This window comes from Capricornis sumatraensis, chromosome 8 (assembly GCF_032405125.1).
Source record: "Capricornis sumatraensis isolate serow.1 chromosome 8, serow.2, whole genome shotgun sequence".
NCBI classification, from domain to species: Eukaryota; Metazoa; Chordata; class Mammalia; order Artiodactyla; family Bovidae; genus Capricornis; species Capricornis sumatraensis.
Genome location: NC_091076.1, coordinates 75,216,671 through 75,236,527, shown reverse-complemented (window position 1 = coordinate 75,236,527; position 19,857 = coordinate 75,216,671). Strand labels below are relative to the sequence as shown.

The window sequence follows — 19,857 nt, the reverse complement described above, 5'->3', positions numbered from 1 at the left end:
GGTATGCAGGATTTTATTAATAGTTCCCTGGCCAGGGATCGAATCTATGCCCTGCTGCAGTGGAAGCTTGGAATCCTAACCACTGGATGACCAGGGAAGTCCCCTATTATCCTTTTCACTGACTCCTTATTGTCAACATTCCAGCTTATTCTCAATTCCCTCATCCTAAGAGACAACCGCAACCCAAACCCAATGGCAAAAACTTCTCCTTTGACTCTGCTGTTTCCCAATGCTTTCTATCTTGCGATTCCTTCCTTGATGGTCATATTTCTTGGAAAAGTCACTCAGGGTCAGTCCTCCCACACTGTCGTCTGGCTCATCTTCCCACTGCTCCATTATCAACATGCTTGTTGAGATCAACAGCAACTTCTTTGTTGCAGAGGCTAGCAAACACCCAGGACCGGTGAAGGGATCAGGGCTCAGAGGTGGGTGATACCTGGGACAAATGAGGACTTCCTGGAGTCCTTAATACCCAGGTCAGGTGAGGAGAGGTCAGGTTTTCAGGGGAACTAGATCTTAGCTGATTCTGGGTCTCAAGTCCACTGTTTCTGGCCACTGTGTGCTTTTCAAGGACAACAGGAAATGAGAACTGAGGTCTGGGTTCTGTCTCTGGATCGATCTCTGCCTCTCGTGGGACCTTGGGCAGGTCCCTTCCCCTCTCAGCTCTGATGGGACTCTCAGAGTTGCTGTGAGGCACCCAGCAAGCACTGAAGATGGGTGAGCTGCTCTAGAGTCTGCAGGAAGTTTGGAGTCCTGGCAATCATTTCCTCTGAGGGACCCAAAGGCCTCATACTCAATACCTTCAGGAGTCATGTGGGTCCCATCCCATTTTTCAGGTGGCAGAACTGAGGCACCAAAGGCTGAAGAAGATAATTATCATTTAAGGGGAGTTGTAGGCACTTACTATTACTCCACCGTGATCTAAAAAGGAACAGGTTTGCCGCTCAAACCTGTGAGAACAGCAGGGAGGGTAAGGTGTGAGGAGGAAGCATTAATAAAACTTAAGACTAAGTAATTGTGTTCTTCTGGGCTGGGCATTCATCAGTTCAGTTCAGTTCAGTCACTCAGTTGTGTCTGACTCTTTGGGACCCCATGAATTGCAGCACGCCAGGCCTCCCTGTCCGTCACCAACTCCCAGAGTTCACTCACACTCATGTCCTTCGAGTCGGTGATGCCATCCAGCCATCTCATCCTATAGGGAACATTAATATTAATAAAATTTAAGACTAAGTCATTGTCTTCTTCTGGGCTAGGCATTCATGTCCCTCCTCTGAGCTGTTGCCCCACTTCTTTTCTCTTTCATAATTAAATATCTTGAAGGAGGAGAAACTCCTTCAAATGCTGCAATGACTTCCCACTGCAAATAGAATAAGATGGACTCCTTCCCTTGGTCCAGGAAGCCTAGGACCTCTGACATCACAGCCTGTCAACCTCTTCCCTCACACCATTCACCCCAGCCCCACAAGCCTTCCTTATGTTCTCATACCAGCCTCAGGGTCTTCTCACTTGCTGTCACCTCAGCCTGGATCACTCTTCCCAAGTCAATAATACATGGCTGCCTCCTTTTCACCATTCAAATCTCAATTCAAATGTCACCACCTCAAAGAAGCCTTCCCTGACCACCTTAGCTAAAGAAATCTTTCCCATCAGCCTCTCCGGAGAGCCTATTTTATTTTCTCAACAGCACTTTTCAGTATCTGCAAATATATATTTTTTAAAGTTTATTTATTTATATTTTGGCTGCACCCAACAGTGCATGGGATCTCAGTTCTCCAGCCAGGGATCAAACCTTCTTCCTCTCCATTGGAAGTGTGGGGTCTTAAGCACTGGACCACCAGGGACTGTTTATTGTTTATATTCTCAATCTTGTGCTCTTGCTTTTATTATTTTCTTATTTCTTTGGGTATATGTATTATTTTTTATGACAGATTTGTTGCTGTTGTTGTTTAGTCACTAAGTCATGGCTGACTCTTTGCAACCCCATGGACTGTAGGCCGCCAGACTCCTCTGTCCATGGGATTTCCCAGGCAAGAATACTGGAGTAGGTTGCCATTCCCTTCTCCAGGGGATCTTCTCAACCCAAGGATTGAACCAGCATCTCCTGTATTGGCAAGCAGATTCTATACCACTGAGCCACCTGGGAAGCCCAATAACAGGTTTATTAAGATATAATTTGTATGTCATGCAAAATCACCTATATTAATGGTTGTTAGTATATTCACAAAGTTGTACAACCATCACCACAATTAATTTTAGAACATTTACATCACTCCAAAAAGAATTCTGTACCCATCGTATGTTCTTCTCCATTCCCCTCCCTCCAACCCAATCCCTAGACCACAGCTTATTTACTTTCTGTTTCTACAGAGTTTTAACCACTGGACCAACAGGTAAGTCCCCCTATTCTAGGCATTTTATATAAATAGAATCATATAATGCTTCCCTGATGGCTCAATTGGTAAAGAATACGCCTGCAATGCAGGAGACTCCAGTTCGATTCCTGGGTTGGGAAGATCCCCTGGGGAAGGGATAGGCTACCCACTCCAGTATTCTTGGGCTTCCTTTATGGCTCAGCTGGTAAAGAATCCTCCTGCAATTCGAGAGATCTGGGTTTGATCCCTGGGTTGGGAAGATCCCTTGGAGAAGGGAAAAGCTACCCACTCCAGTATTCTGGCCTGGAGAATTCCATGGATCGTATAGTCCATGGGGTCACAAAGAGTCGGACATGACGGAGCAACTTTCACTTTTCACTTTCAGAATCATATAATATTTGGCCTGTGGTGTCTAGCTTCTTTCAGTTGGAATAATGTTTTCAAGGTTCATCCATGTTGTAACAGTATATCATCTCTTTTTATGGCTGAATAATTTTCCATTGTATGGATCTATCATATTTGAGTATTTCTTCATTTGTTGATGGAGATTTGAGTTATTTCCACTTTTTTGCTTTTATGAATAAAATGCTACAAACATTTGTGTACAAGTTTTTGTGTGAAACTGCTTACAATTCTACTGAATTAGAATTGCTGTATCATAATGGCACCTCACTCCAGTACTCTTGTCTGGAAAATCCCATGGATGGAGGAGCCTGGTGGGCTGCAGTCCATGGGGTCGCCAAGAGTCGGACATGACTGAGCAACTTCACTTTCACTTTTCACTTTCATGCATTGGAGAAGGAAATGACAACCCACTCCAGTGTTCTTGCCTGGAGAATCCCAGGGATGGGGGAGCCTGGTGGGCTGCTGTCTATGGGGTTGCGCAGAGTTGGACAAGACTGAAGTGACTTAGTAGCAGCAGCAGCAGCAGCAGCATAGTATTCTATATTTAACTTTTGGAGAAACTATCTTCTACAGTGACACTGTTTTCCACAGTGGTTCACCATTTTACACTTTCACGAAACACTTATGAAGTTTCCAATTTCCTCATATCCTCCCAAAACACTTTTATTATCTATCTTAAAAAAAATTATTTTTAAAGAGGGCAAATCCCCACTCCCCACCTCCCACCCCCGCCCCCCACCCCCGCCAATCTTCATTGCTGGCTTACTCTAGCGGCACCTCGTGAGCTTCTCATTGCAGAGGACAGGCTCTAGGCGCAAAGGCTTCCATCAGTTGCAGCATGTGGGCTCAGTAGTTGCAGCTTGCAGGCTCTAGAGCTTGGGCTCAGTAGTTGTGGTGCCCGGGCTTAATTCCTCCAAGGCATGTGGAATCTTCCCAGACCAGGGTTTGAACTCAGGGCCCCTGCATTAGCAGGTGGATTCTTATCCATTGCACCACTAGGGAAGTCCCTATCTTCTGTCTTTTTGATTCTATCCATTCTAGTGGTTGTGAGGTAATAACTCACTGTGGTTTTGGAAGCATTTCCCTTATGCCTAATGATACTGATATCTTTTCATGTGCTATTGGCCATTAGTATATCTACTTTGGGGAAATGTCCATTCAGATCCTGTGTTCATTTTAAAATTGGGTTGTCTTTTTATTATTGAGCTGTACAAGTTTTGTATATATTACGGATGGATATCCTATATCAGATACATGATTTGTAAAACTTTTCTCCTTTTTGGAGGGTTTTCTTTTCATTTTCTCAACAATGTCCTTTAAAGCATAAACATTTAAAATTTTGATGATGTCCAATTTATCTATTTTTTTCTCTTGTTGCATGTGCTTTTGGTGGCTTATCTAAGAAATTATTGCTTAATCCAAGGTCACAAAGATTTATGATTATTTTTTCTTGTAAGAGCTTTATAGCTTTAGTTCTTATACTTATAATTTGATCCATTTTGAGTTTTGCATAAGGTGTGAGGTAGGGATCCAACATCATTCTCTTGTATGTGGATATCCAGTTGGCCCAGTACCATTCTTTGCATTTATTTTGCTATTTTATTTCTAACTTTTTACAATAAATGCTTAGCTTATTATGTTCTCAGTCTTTCTTCTTTCCTAATATAAGCATTTAAAGTTATATGCTTTCTTTTATTTTAAGTATGATTTCATTGTACTTTCCAGTCTAGTCTTTTTAACTAGATACAAAGTATCTAGTATAAGTATTTTTAACTTTTACATATCAGACAAGTTGGTGAAATTGACAATCGAAAAGAGGCTTGTTCTGAGGCTTCAAGAACACCTTGGCACATCACGGTGTTACCACCCTCTGCCAGGTACACAAACCCAAATTCAAAAACACGGCCTACACTAGCCTTGAAAGATTATCCGGTTATTAATTTAATAGGATTGACTCATTTATTCAGCAGATATTTGTTGAGTGCCTACTGCAGAGCATCATTATATTAAATTCTGAGAACAGAGAAGTAAAATAGAGTCCTGCTATCCCAAAGCTTACAGGCAATTGAAAAGAAAATAAAAATGGAAATACTGCATTGTAAATGTTAGGGTGGGATAAGTAATACATACTAAAAATAGGAAACATAAAAGTAAGATTAATTTTAAGATTGAAAAAGGTTTTCTGGAGGAAATTGCTCCCTTCAAGGACCTGAAAGATGAATTAATAGGAGCTTGCCAAGTACACAGCAGGAAAGTGTGTCCTGGGCCATTGGAGCAGCAAGTGGAAAGACCCAGAGGTGTTAAAAAAAAAAACTCTTGACGTTTTAGAGAAAGGAAAAGAAATGTAGTGTGCTGGGAACAGAGAGTGTCAGGGAGAGGTACAGGATGAGAGTTAGGGTAAACGTGGAGAGGGCACGAAGACTAGACTGGAAAGTACAATTAAATCATACTGGGGAGCTTGGGCTTCATCCTACAATAGTTGAGAGGTCATTGAAGAGTTTTAGGTAGGATTGGGACAAGAGCAGATTTGCATTTTGAACATTTTGCTGTGGCTGCAGAAAATAGATGAAGGGAGGGAAGGTCAAGACCAGTGGCCAGGAGACTCTTACAGAGGTTGTAGCAGTTATCCAGGTCTCGGTTAAGGAGTATCCAAGGGGGTGGAAAAGAGGGAACACAGATGATGGGGTACTTTCAGTTATGTTGGAACAGGTTGGGAAGAAGATGAGTTCTTTTTTTTTAACTAGCCATTTAAAAAAATTGATTTACAATGGCGCATTAGGTTCTGGTGTACAAAAAAGTGATTCATTTATACATATAATATACTTTTTTTCAGATTCAATTCTAAGTTATTATAAAATATTGAATTATAGTTCTTTGTGTGGGTCAGTAGGTCCCTTTCTCTATTTTATATGTAGTAGTGTGTATATGCTAATCCCTTACTCCCCATATATGTCCTCCAACCCCACCCAGAGGGTGAGTACTTTCTGTACTCTGTTTGTTTTTGCCTTTTTTTGGCTGTGCCAAGGCTTGTGGAATCTTAGTTTCCTGACCTGGGATTGAACTTGTGCCCTTGCAGTGAAAGTTCAGAGTCCTAACCACCGGACCCCCAGGGAAGACCCAGCAGTGAGCTATGGTCAGGGTAGTTTGAGGAGCTCATAGGATGCTTCTACACCTCCTGGCCTTGTCTGAACCCAGCGATCTTCTAAGGACTCAGGTTCCTTAGCCTTCTCAAGGGAAGGCTGTCTCCTCTCACATTGCATGGCCCTCAGGGCCAGCAGGCTTAGCACAGTTTCCTGGTTCCTCACTGCTGCTTCCTAATCTTTCTTATCCTTTACCTTCCCAAACCCGTGCTCATTTTTTAAATTATTTTTATGTGGGAGAATGGATACATGTATTTGTATGGCTGAGTCCCTTCACTGTTCACCTGAAACGTCACAGCACTGTTAATCGGCTGTACCCCAATACAAAATAAAAAGCGAAAAAAGATTTGTTTTCATTCATTTATTTATTTGGCTACATTGGGTCTTAGTTCCGGGATCTTCGATCTTGTGGCACTAGGGGATCTTTAGCTGTGGCACGTGAACTCTTAGTTGTGACATATGGGATCTAGATCCCTTACTAGAGATTGAACCCGGGCCCCCTGCCTTGGTAATTTGGAGTCTTAGCCTCTGGACCCCAAGGGAAGTCCCCAGTCCCGAGCTCTTTGAGGTTAATGCCATCTCTGCTGTACCACTTACTACTCTATCGCTGTTATCCTTGGACCCATTCATCAGTGACTGTCTCCTGGTCACAGACTTTCCCTTCATCCTACTCCAACTCTTGTCCTTGGGGACTTAATTACCCATGTGGATGAACTATCCAGTACGTCTGCCTGTTACCCCCCTGACTTCCTCCCTTCCCTTCTCCACCAGCCAGCCTCTCTCAGGTTCACAGGAGACCAACTCACCACCCATAACTATATCTCAACTGAATTCTAAATTTCAAACGACCTACTCTGACCACCATTTCCTATCCTTCCAGGCCCTTTGGTTTAGTGTCTACACACACAACTCTTCAAACTCATCAAGACCCCATTATCTGTATCACTTTTTCACTATCTATCAGCTCCCACCCATTTTCACTTCCTTCTCTGCTCAGCTTAGAAAAGAGTTCATTACTAAAGGCACTCTCTTCATACACCCTCAACAGACTTGCTGGTCTCCATCTCAACCTCCATTTACTTGACTGGCTAGCCACCAACCCTAAATGTACCCCAACTATAAGAGTTTTTCATGCCTGCACCTGAGCAACTGAGCACTGCCAGAAAAAAAAATTACTGAGCTGGACCTACTGGTTCCATTTTCTGTTCATGACCACAAACCTCAAATAAGCACTTTACACTGAGATCTCTATTTTTCCATCTTGCAATCAGCTTTCAACCCACTTTGGTCTGTCTGCTGTCAAAATTGCTCCATCAGAATCCTCCTATCAAGGTCAAAAACAGTTTCCCAGTTTCAAAACTCAGTGCATGGTTGGGGGAGTGGTGGTGGAGAATGTGAAAGGAATCAACTTGTTATACAACAAGTCACAGGGATGAAACATACATCGTGGTGACTATAGTTAGTAATACTGCATTGAATACTTGAAAGTTGCTAAGACAGTACATCTTCAAAGTTCTCATTGTAAGAAAAAAAATTCTTTTGTTAATTATGTATGGTGATGGATGGTAACTAGACTTACTGTGGTGATCTCAGGGTATACAAACATGGAATCATCATGCTGTTATATCTGAAACTAATGTGTCAATTTACCTCAATAAAAAATTCTAAAAGCATAGATTATATAGAGATTTTTCTGAATGGAGTAGTAGTAATACTGAGACCAACTGCAGGTTAATACTGGCAATTGCTTCATTGAACATTTTTCTAAAAGTTATGGAAGGCAAAATGCACAAACATCCAGGTGTGCAGTGTTACTAAACTCTTTCAGGTAGTGAAATGTGAAACTGGTGGTAGGGTCATTCCTGAGTGAGTTGTTAAGTAACTTAGTACATTAAGGAGACAAACTGCAGCTTCTTACACCTGCCGTGAGGGAAGGCTGTGCACTCCAATGGGTAATAGCTCAGGCTTTGGCAACAGAGACTGGGGTCTGAATCCCAGTTCTACCACTTACGGTTTAAGAGGATTTGATACTTGAGTAGTCTACTGAATCTAAGCCTCAGTTTCCTTATCTTTCGAATGGAAATAATAGGGTCAATGTACAGAATCTGTGAGCAGATGCATCAAAGTAGTTCTTCAGTTATTTCGTACATAGTGAATTTCTAATAAATGCCAGTTGTATCAATCCAAAAAAACCCAAAAACACAATTCAGGGCATCCTTTTCAGTCCTCATCTTTCTCTGTCTCTCAGTAGCATGTGGCAATTGACCATTCCTTCCTCCTGGGAACATTTGCTCCTCTTTTGGCTTTTGTAACACCACACACTGGTTTTTCTCCTTTGTGTGCAATTTTTCTGACCCTCCAATGCTGGCTCCTCCTCCTCAGCCCAACCTCTAAATGTCTGAGTACTTCTGGACTCATTTGTATGCTTAAAAAAATACAAATTCTGAGGAATTCCCTCATGGTTAGGCCTAGTGGTTAGGATTCTGGGCTTTCACTTTTGTGACCCAGGTTCTAGCCCTGGTTGGGGAACTAAGATCCTGTAAGTTGCATTGCACAGCCAAAAATAAATAAATGAGTAAATTTCAGTTTATTCTCTCCGTAGGAAGCCTGATCTCTCCAAATTTATAGCCTTGGCCTCTCCTCTGAGCTCCAGTCTTATGCATTCATATGCTAATTTGCCATCTCTGCTTGGATGTCTAATAAAGAGCTAAAATATAACTCATCCAAAATAGATCCCTTGATAACCCCTGCCAAACCTGTTGTTCTCTTCCCCCTATTTGAAATCAAGCCAGTTATTCCATAAACTTAGGAGTCATGTTTCCCCTTCACTGACATCCACCATCAAGCCCTTTGCATTTTACTTCCAAAATGTATCTCAACTTCATTCCCAATCTCTCCTCCCCATGCCTGCTTTTCCTTCCTTGCCCCCATTCTGGTTCAAGTTACCACTGTCTTTTGCTTCATCTTCTGTAATAGCCTTCTTTCTGACTGACCTTCTGGCAAAGGCTTCTCTTTTCTGTAAGCACCAAAGGGAGCTTTAAGCGATATAAATCTGATTGCCCCCATTTCAAGGCTTCCACTGTAACTAAACTAAAATCCATACTGTTTCCTGTGGTCAACAAGGCTTCCGATATGATAACCCCTGTGCAACTTTCCAACCTGCTCTTAGCAGGCTCCTGCAGAGCCACTTCATGTGTGCTGACCCTCTTTCTAGTCTCTGTACAAGCCGAGCTCTTTCTTCCCATAGGATCTTAGCAGTAGCTTTTCCTCAGCCTGGAATCTCTTGCCCAGAATCCTCAAATGGGATCTTCTACCTGTAATTCAGAACTCAGCTCAAGTATAATCTCTTGAGAGAGGACTCCCTGACTACCTGATCAAAAATAAGCCCTTTTCCTTATCGTTTTAGTTCCATCATGTGCATGCCTGAGTGCTAAGTCACTTTAGTCGTGTCTGACTCTTTATGACCCTATGCACCATAGCCCACCAGGCTCCTCTGTCCATGGGGTACTCCAGGCAAGAATGCTGGAGTGGGTTGCCATGTCCTCCTTCAGGGGATCTTTCTGATCCAAAAATCAAATCTTGCCTTTTATGTGTCCTGCATTGGCAGGTGGGTTCTTTACCACTAGCACCACCCAGGAAGCACTTATCATAATCCAATAATGATTTGTTTAATATCTGTTTACCTTTTTAACTGACTGTCCTGTCCCACTGGATGTTCATCCATGTGGGCAGGGACTTGGTCTGTCTAGTTTACTCCCGGGCCCTAGGTCTTAGAATCAACTCTAGCTCACAGTAAGTGAGCTCAGTAAAACATTTGTTAAATCAGTGAACACAGAGTTAGACAGTTGGATGTGCTGACATAAACTGGTGAAAGATCTAGACTGAAGATACAAATTTGGGAATTATTGTAAAAATAAATCTTAATAAGTAAGGACTAGAAGAGAACTTCCTTTACCTTCTAAAAGAGTCCACAAAAAATCTACAACCTGAAAACAAACAAAAAAAGGACTATGCAACTGTGATGGAGATCCTAGCCAGCACCGTGAGGCAAAAAGAGAAATGAGGCATCAAAAGGAAGAAATAGAAATGCCAATATTTGGACATATATTATTTATGTATAAAAACAAAATCACCTATACATGAATTATTAATTTAGAGTTTAGTAAAGTTGTAGAATCAACATATAAAAATCAACTGCTTTTTTGGACTTCCCTGGTGGTCCAATGGTTAAGAATCCACCCGCCAATGCAGGGGACACTGGTTTGATCCCTGGTCAGGGAAGATTCCACATGCTGTGGGGTAACTAAACTCATGTGCCACAACTTCTGAGCCTGTGTGCCATAGAGCCCACAGTCCACAAGAGAAGCCACCACGATGAGAAGCCAACATGCCATAACTAGAGAAAGTCCTGAGCAGCAAGGAAGACCCAGCTCAGCCAAAATAATTAAATGAATAAATAAAAATTTAAAAATAACCCTGCACATCTGCTTCGTGGAACAGCCACCCACTTTCTCCTAGGTAGATGGGCTATGCCTCCTAGTGTCCCAGTTCCTGCTGTCCATGATAGCGAAGCCCATGAGGGGTTACCACCAAGGTTTCCACTAGCCTGCAAGCTAGAGCAAGGTAGTCATCCCTTTCATGACTACTACCAGCACCAGCTTAGCCGCACTTCCAGTAACAGCTCCTGCAGAAGCCATACCCCACCACATGCTCTTCCCCCACCACCAGGGTCCCCCCAAGGCACACCCAGGACACTGGTGGGCAAGCCTCTTTTTCAGGAAGTCCATCTCCCGTTTATGGCCACAGTGTTGGAGTCCCCAGAGCACTCAGAGTCTGCCCAGGCCTCCACCAGCATGATCACCTGTGACCTGGCTCTGTAAGCCATGGGGAAGCAGCAGCCTGCTGGCCAGCCTGGCAAAACGAACGGCAGGCCCCCATCCTGAGTGACCACCACCAGCTGCCAGGCTTCCTTCCAAGACGCTAGGTTCATCAGAGACCTCCCCATCCTCTCTCCTCCCCTCCCCTCCTCTCCCCAAGACTAAGCAGGTTGCAGCCAATGTAAGCAGTTCAGTTTTAAATATCAAAACCGCAAAACACCAAAAAGGAAGTTGAGAGACCTTACCCTTTACTCTCCAAATCACACGAGAGCCTTCTTCACATCCCATAACCTTGTGCCTTGCACCAAGTGGACAATAAATTCCAAGCAGCCAACAAAAACAAAACAAAAAATAAAATTTCCTTTAAAAAGCTTGATTGCTTTTAAAAATAATTTTTATATACCAGGAAAATGCAGACTATCTCATTATTCTAAGCTTATCTCTGTATGAAAACAACCATTCTATCACCACAAAGCTCACTGTGAACACAGTGAATTAAAAAGGAAAACACCCTATAGACCTATGAACACATGTTAAAATACCAAAAATAACAACGACAAAAATCCTAAGATTATCCAGAGAAGGAAAAGAAAAGGTCAGTGACAATAGAGTAAGAATCAACAGCAACACTGGATGCTAAAAGACAATGGACCAATGCTTTCACATTTTTGAAAAAAATGTATTTGATTTTAGACAAAATTCTATACCCAGCTAAACTGGCACTTAATTATAGCTGTTTAAAATAATGGCATTTTCCAAACATTGTTATAACAGTTGAAAATCTGCCTCATGTGTACTCATCAGAAGTTATGTGATAATATTCTCCAGCAAAAGAAGGGAGTAAACAAAAAAGAATTACATTTGATCCAGGATGCTGTAGATTCAGCACTCAAGGAGAGCAGCCGTGGGGGAGTCCTGAGAAGAATTCTGTGTAGCAAGCACAGCCTGAAGCAACCAGCCTAGGTTAGAGGATAATATAGAGACTTTTAGGAGGGAAATTTCTGAGAAAAGGGGCTTGGCAGGATAATTGGTGCAATAGCACTGGGATGGCAATGGGCAGGGAAGGATTATAATCAAGATACTGCCAGAAAACAATAAAATTTGAAATGCTAGTCCTCAAAAAAAAAAAAATCTGTGTAAGGAATAAATATAATGTTATAGTATTTGGCTCTTCTATTCAACATTTGGGCTTCCCAGGTGGCACTAGTGGTAAAGAACATACCTGCATCTCCAATGCAGGAGACATCAGAGAGACAGGTTCGATCTCTGGGTTGGGAAAATCCCCTGGAGAAGGAAATGGCAACCCATTGCAGCGTTCTTTCCTGGAGAATCTCATGGATAGAGGAGCCTGGTGGGCTATAGTTCATAGGGTCACAAAGCATTGGACATGACTGAAGTGACTTAGCATGCATCCACATTCAACATTTAAGAAATTATAATAGTGTAAAAATCATGTATTGATATAAATAAATATGATAATAAATGATTTAAAAAAGTAAAAGATGGAAAGTAGCATGTCAATTAAATTCTTATCAGTTACAATAAGAATAAATATATTAGGTCTAAAATGAATAAGTCAAGAAAAAGCATTCTATCATTTAGAATAAATGAAGGTAACTACCAGAAGAAACTACTAAAAGAGTTAAAAAGGATTGCCTGTGGTAAGCAAGATTAGGAATGAGGAAGGAACTATGTGAGAAATATGTTTTTTGTTTAATTCCCCTCCCCTCCATGTTTTTCACAATAATCCTTAATACACTGATCATGACCTGTATATTTGCTTTTTTGATAAAAGTAAAAATTTACTTAAAAAAGAAAGATTTTCTTGGTCCAGAAAGGTGGGTGTCAGAAATGGATTTTTTTGTTTTTCTTTTCGGGTAAAGCTAAAGAATCTTTATAGAGTCGCTGGCAGGGCTGGAATTTGTTGTAGGTGAGAGAAGAAACCATGCTGCAGCCAAGCAGAATTTCTGATAACCTGCCTGAAGAGATCTCAGAGAAAGGGAACAATTCTCTAAGACTACAGCTATTTGCGGTTTATCTTATTCTAAATAGACAGTCATATTCCAACCCTATTTAAAACTGTTTTCCCTTAAAGAGAGTCCTTCAAATGGGGTAAATGTTAGGCTTCACAAAATCTGGGTTAGCTTCTTGGAGTTGTTTCCCAGAGGAGTCCAAACTTACTCCTTTTTATTAAACGGTCGATTTATGTTTTTCTTCAGATTATTTGTTCTTTTTAATTCTTGTTCTTGCGGGGAGAGTGAGCACAGTTTTTTTCAGTAATTTTTTGAGTCAATAAACTGTATTAGAACCGGCTCCTTCTCTGGCTACCTTACCTGGAGCTCAGAGACTGTAAGCCATTTGAGGCGAGGAACAGAGCCATACCGTTCAGGTATAAGGTTAATGCGGCTTTAATAAATATTTGTTGAAGAACAAATACAAATTTGAGTGCCATTGGGTATCATTTTTTCCTTCTGCTTTGTCTGTTTATTGAGACTGTGTTATGCAAGGCAGAGGGCTGTGGCAATAAGGGTAAGAGGAGATTGAGTGGTTTTTTCCAAACTTTAGATCCCACACTTTGACTTTACATAATAGATGCCTTTCTGGACATTTTGTAGTGTATATCAGATTTTGCTCATCTCAACTCACTTTACACATAGAGATTATTAACGATGTTTAAACATTTTGTACTATGAGATACAGAGCATTTTACTTGAAGAATCTTTTTGTGTATCTTTCTCTAAAGTGAATTACCAGCATATATGACGTCTATTTTGGGGGTGTGCTTAAAATGGGGCACACCAGTACTAAGTTCGGCTTTAACAATGACTAATTCGCACACCCTGTGTGCTGTTGGGCGCTCGCCAGCAACTAGGCATCTATCACTTCTCTTGGCCCCTTCGCTCCCTGCTGACCACCTGCTTAGACTCGGAGGCGCTGTCTTGACCCTCCGCGACCTCTCTGTCATGGCGTCCGCGGGGCGTCTGCCGCCGGGGCCAGGCGCTTGGCCGGGCGGCGACCTTCCCAAGATGGCGGCGACAGAGGCCACTGCGCGTAGGGGGCGGGGTTCCGCCTCCGGAGGCGGGGCAGTAGGCCAGAAGGGTTGGGCTAGCGAGCGGGCTGGTTCCGAAGTTGGCAGCCCCAGCGCGCCTGCGCGGAGCGGCCCTGCGCGCTGTGAGGCTGTGGCGGGGGAAGGCACCGGTGGGGCCGACGGGCGGGTTGAAGGAGGGAAGCGGGCGAGCGAAGTCCCAGTGCGCGCCGCGGCGGCACGGGTACCCTCCCCTTCCGGGCGTGAGGCACTGTGAGGAAAGCTGAAGCGAGCGGACTCGCACCGGCAGCGAGGCGCCGCTACCGCCGCCACAGCCCAGCCTCCCTCGGCTTCGGCGCTCCCGTCGTGGGGGCCCGGGTTCCTCAGCACACCCAGCTCCAGCAGCTCCGGAGCCTGTGCCCAGTCCTTCGGAAGCCCCGGCGCCAGCCCGGGCCCTTGGCGGGGAGGATGACGGAGCTGCAGTCGGCACTGCTACTGCGAAGACAGCTGGCAGGTGAGCGAGCGGGCGGCTGGGCGGCGGGCCGGGCCGCGATCGCGGCGAGCAGCTGCCCGCTTCTCCCCTCCTCCCGGGCGCTCCCGGGCTGGCGGGCCGGACGGTTGAGGGGAGCGGCAGGCTCCGGCGAGATCGGGCGCGGGCCTGCGAGAGTGGGGAGCCCGGGCGCCGGTTCGGGCCGGGCCCATCACTTCTTCCCCGGGTTTCCGAGGGTGTTGGGGGCGGGGGCGCGCCCCAGCCTCGGCCCCCGGACGGGGCCTGGCACCCCCAGGGAGGGAGAGGAGCCTGTCCCCTCCCCCACTGTTAGGTGGGACGTTGCGGGGGAGGGGCTGTGGGTACCCTGTCCCGGCGGACCCTCCCTGGAGGGGCGGGTCCGGGCTCAGGTGCGCCCGAGACCGCTGGACCCCCCGAGGCAGGTAGAACATCTGGGCCCTGCTGGCTGCGCGTCGCGGGCTCGGCTGTCCGAGCCGCGGGCGGGCAGCCGGGGGCAGGGTGGGCGAGAGGAACTGGCCGCGGGGCGGGTGGGTGAGGCGCGCCAAACTTCTGCCCAGGCAGCGCCGGGTCCGGGTAGTTGTGGCGGACAACAAAAGCGCCGGCCTCTGCGGCCTGGTTGCTGGCGCACGGGGTCTGAGAGCCCGGCGGGGCGCGGGACGCCGCCTCGCCTGCCTCCGCCTGGCACGGGCTCCGGCTGCGCCGCCCGGCTGGGGGAGGGTAGGAGCGGGCCGAGCCGAGAGCCGCTCGCTGGCCAGCTCGGGGCTTTGTGCTCTGAGCGATTCCGGCTCCTGTGCAGGCCTGCGGGGCCCCGGGGCTGCGGCCCGCGGGCTCTGGCTTGGGGCGGCGGCCGGGTCTGCCTCCCCAGAGGTGCCTGCGTCCCCCCTCCCCCATTGTCCCGGCCTCCGGCCGTTTGCGGCTTCCAGGTTGACTTTTTAGGGGGTTGGCTCCGACTCTGCTAGGACTGTGTGAGCGGAGCATGCGCACTTCAGACGTACGTGTGCGGAGTGGAAGAGGGGGAGGCGGGTTGGTGGCTTCACAATGCCTCCCCACGTGCTGCCAGATTTAAAGAGAAATGAACCAGCAGTTACCTTCTGCTGCCCAACGCCCGGCGGCTGTCCTCGATTCTGGCGGATCTTCACCTCTCAGCTCTACCGCCAGAGGCCCTGAGCCCTCGGCAGAACCTAGAGGGCTGGAATGGACATCTGTTTTTGCAATAGGTTTACAAAGAGTTTGAGGTGCTGGTTAAATCACCTTTGTGACTTCTTAAGGAAAAGGTTGTCAGGGACTGTTACAGGTTGTATAATTAGGTTTATTATTAGACCATGAGCAAGCAGGTTTGGACACATACTAAAGTTCTGGATGGTCAGGGGGAGTGATCTGGAGTGAATAGAGAAGTTCTGGTGATCTCTGTGTCCATCGCAAATAATGTATTGGACAAGCACTGAATGAATAACAACTTTATTGTATCTTGTAGTTGCAAACACAGCTTACTGTTCCGTGTATTTTTTTTTTTTTTTTGGTTTGTTTTGGTGGAAGGAATTAAGATGTTCTTCTGTCTCCCTAAGAATTCCTTAATCAGAATAAGTTTTAAATTATGTGGTGAACTATTAAACAGTATTAAAGTATTAAAACAGTACTCAACTCTTACATAATGGGAAAGGTGTGTGTGTGTATATATATATTTAAAGGTGTAAAAGAAGCAGTTGCTATGAAAGTAAAGTATGACTAATAACTGTTAGCAGTAGCAGTATTTCAAAATTCGTTTCAACCTACTTGTGAACAGACTCTAAATTTTGATAGGTAGTTGGTTCAGTTTTGCACTCTTAAAGATTAATTAAGTCAGAAACAAGGACTTTTGTTAATATTTTCTTAAGTTTTTGAAGGATATTAATTAACATACTCAGAATGTATGAAGTAGGCCAAGGCCGGTGCATTAAGGGAAATGTGAAAATATCAAGTTTATTGGAAAGACTTGATAACTACATACTGAAATAAAAGCCCTTTTAGGCTTTAGTAGTACATTGTTTGAGCTTTTTGGTTCTTCAGATATCATTTGAAAACAGGAAAAATGGTAAACTGTAATCTCTTAAAATCATTTAGAGTGAACTTTTGGAAGGCTTAATAATAAATGCTTTAAAAATCTTGTAATGTATTGAACTGAGTAGACACTCAAACCTAAGCCATTCTAGGTGGTAGAATTTTGGAAACTTACAACAGTGGCCAACAGTGGTTAGTTTACTAAGCCCCTAGTCTGCCAGTCCTTAGGATTTTACTTCATTACTTGAGGGGAGAATTTATTTTGTGGGTGTGTTTTGTTTTGTTGGTAATTGTAATGAAGAACCCGGTTACTTTGAGAGTGAAGTGGAATGGTTCCTTGGGTTGCAGTTACTGTGGTGCAGGCCTATATACTATGTAATAGAATGTTTAGCAGTGTTCTTGGCCGCTACCCACCAGATGCCAGTAGTATACCTTCTCAGTTGTGACAACCAGGAATGTCTCTTGCCAGATGTCCCCCGAGGGACAAAGTCATCCGAGGTCGAAAAACCTCGGGTTTAAGGTGTTTTGGTTAAGACCAGAATGGCCGTTGTGAAGCAAGTAAGAAATAGATTCATGAAATCAGATAGGTTGTATTTCTTTGTGGGTATTATTAGACTATGACTTACTGCTTTGCAAATTCAGCAGTCACAGTTCAGCTTTTGCGGTGCATAATGCTAAATACTAAGAAATCCCGCAGTGAAAGAGATTATTTAAAATTTTCAAAAAGGTATAAGCACTGGTTAAAAATACAAAGAGTATAGAAAAGGTATCATCTTTCCACCCTTGACCTACCCTACTTTTTTTTTTTTTCCAGAAGCAACCATCACTGATAGTTTCTTGTGTGTTTCGGTTCAGTTCAGTCGCTCAGTCGTGTCCAACTGTGACCCCATGGATTGCAGCACACCATGGGGTCTTGTGTGTTTATATGGGCTAATGTTTACTGAGGACTAGTATGTACCTGGAATTGTGCTGAGAGCTTTATGTATATATCTCATTTAATCCTCCTAATAAGGAAATTGAGGCTAAGAGAGTTTAAATTACTTATCCAAGGTCACACAGGTAGTAAGTGGTGCTGCTCTATTCATATTCAGGACCTTCCTGTGAGAGGCTTTATTTTTAATTTGCAGCGTTGTCTTCCAGGGAGCAGCAATTTAATATAACTGTGAAATAACGGTTTTATACGCACAAAATAATGCACTCTACAATCTAAATTATATTCTTAAGGTAATCATAAAAGGATGTTTTAGCCATTATTAGTTTAGGAGCAGCATTCTGCAGAATGTCATAGGTTGAAAGCAGCACTAAGCTTTTTGCTGTTAGCAGTTAACTTGGGGAAAATGAATTGGTCTTATTCCCTACTCTAACCATACTAACTTTTACTTTATGACAAGCATTTATAAAGAACAAGAAAACCTTTTTTTTTAAGATCACTTGAGGTTTCTTAACATTGACAACATAGATTTTCAGTAGTTGCTTTCTCATAGGTACCTGTCATTCCAAAACTGGGAAGAAGAATCTCTTTATGCAGTAACAATAAATAAATTGAACTCCTTTTATCGTAGAAAGTTTGATTGTATATTTTAAAGTAATCTGGAACATTCCCGTATCTCCTTGGCTACCCATGTAAGTAGGTTGTGATGAATTATATGTGTTTCTCAGACTTAATGTGCAACAAAATCACATGGGAGTATGTTAAAAATACAGATTCCTGGCTTTACCTCCACAGAATCTTAGTCTACATGTCCAGATGGGGCCCAACAAAGCCAAGTCTTTAAAGTAGTTTTTTTTTGTTGACTGTGAAACTGTGTTCTGAACCCCACACTTCAACAGTTTCCCTAAGCTATTTTGTCATCCCTCTGGAGGGCCTTCTGCAAGTAGTCCTGTTCCTAGTTTTTGTGGGGTGCTGTGTTTCGTTACCGTGGTGTTCATAGGATATTGAAAGAATGGTGTTTAAAAGGAGGAATTAGATTTAATATTTCTTATTGGCCTTTCTAGAATGTATTGGCACTGTGACATAAAATTTCATTAGTAATCTTAAACAAGAAAAAATAGAGTATTGATTATTGAAAGGGACCACCCTAGTGGTAGAAGTATCTAAGGTGATGAGCATAATATTAATATTCTTAATGGTTGTAAACTCAAATATTTAGAAATGGAAGAAAAGCCTAAAAGCAAGCCTTATATTGCATCAAATTACTATTTATTTTAATAGAGTTTGGGGAATTTTTAATTCCAGAAATCATTACACTGTTCCAGATACAATGCAGCCACTATATGCTGTCAGAAAAAAAGTATAAACCAAACAAACATTGTGGTTGAAGAAGGGATATTAGATGACTTATAATCCCTGTAGCCAAGGGGGAACATCCAGGAATTAAGCATCTAATGTTATGTTACAGAATTGTACTTCAAAATATATACATATATTAAGTCATTATGTGTATATCTTACATACAGTGTTATGTGTCAATTCTATCTCAGTAAAGCTGGAAGGATAATCTTTAATTCTTGACATTAAGGAGTAAATATTTTAAGTTATAATTTCTGTTGCTCAGTGAATATTTTTGATATATAATGCAATTTAGTGTTTTATAAGTATTGGTAGTTTAAAATAAATGGTAGCTTAATTTTAAATTTAGAATGAAACATACTTTCTATATATTGTGTAACAGTTGATCTCACTTTCTCAAGTACTACTGAATATATCAAAATGTTGAGGTAAACATTTGTTTACCTGTAATTTGTACATATTAGTTTGTTAGTATAATCTGTAGTTACTGTAAAGTAGTACTAAAGTATATGGTTTTATTATATAGTTATATAAGTTAATATACTCTATATTTGGTGATATGTGTGTATATAATGGTGATGTTGTGTATGTTAGTCGCTTAGTTGTGTCTGACTCTTTGCAACCCCATGGACTGTAGCCCGCCAGGGTCCTTTCTCTGTGGAATTCTCCAGGCAAGAATCCTGGAGTGGGTTGCAGTTTCCTTCTCCAGGGAATCTTCCTGATCCAGGGTTAGAACCCCCGTCTCCTGCATTGCAGGCAGATTTCTTATCATCTGAGCTATAGGGAAGTCCCAAACATGCGTTAAGTATTAATAGAGTGATACCGAGTATGGAAAATATAAAAATCCTTTCACTACTTCAATATTATTGTTGCTTTTTGACTTTTCAGGTGAAGCGTGTTTGCAGGTATCAAGATTTTCAATCTTTGGGTTATTTGATCTTGTTTACTTTAGTGCAGATTTTATTGAGCAGGGATACTAGTTTATTGTAAATTGTAGCAGGCTATGCTTTTGCTTCAAGCAAATAAAATGCTAAGCATTCTTTTGTTTAGTGAACTGACTTCAATTTAGGATGAAGAAATTTTCATTTCTAGATTACTGAGAAGTATTTTTGTTAGAATTTAAAACACTAGTTGACCTCCAAAAATCTGTTGAACAGCAACTTTCACTAGTTTGTAGGAAATAACTTTTCAGAGAAGAAAGCA

General features: G+C 43.0%; 1 protein-coding gene across 1 annotated transcript in view; it reads left to right on the top strand.

The window, feature by feature from the left end:
• Positions 1-13,995: 13,995 nt before the first annotated feature.
• Positions 13,996-19,857, top strand: part of UBE2G1 (ubiquitin conjugating enzyme E2 G1) — an 88,854-nt gene continuing 82,992 nt past the window's right edge. Inside the window, exon 1 of the mRNA XM_068976457.1 lies at positions 13,996-14,333. Within this exon, the coding sequence (XP_068832558.1) occupies positions 14,288-14,333 (46 nt within the window). The 5' untranslated portion in view covers positions 13,996-14,287. The remainder of the gene's footprint in view (positions 14,334-19,857) is intronic.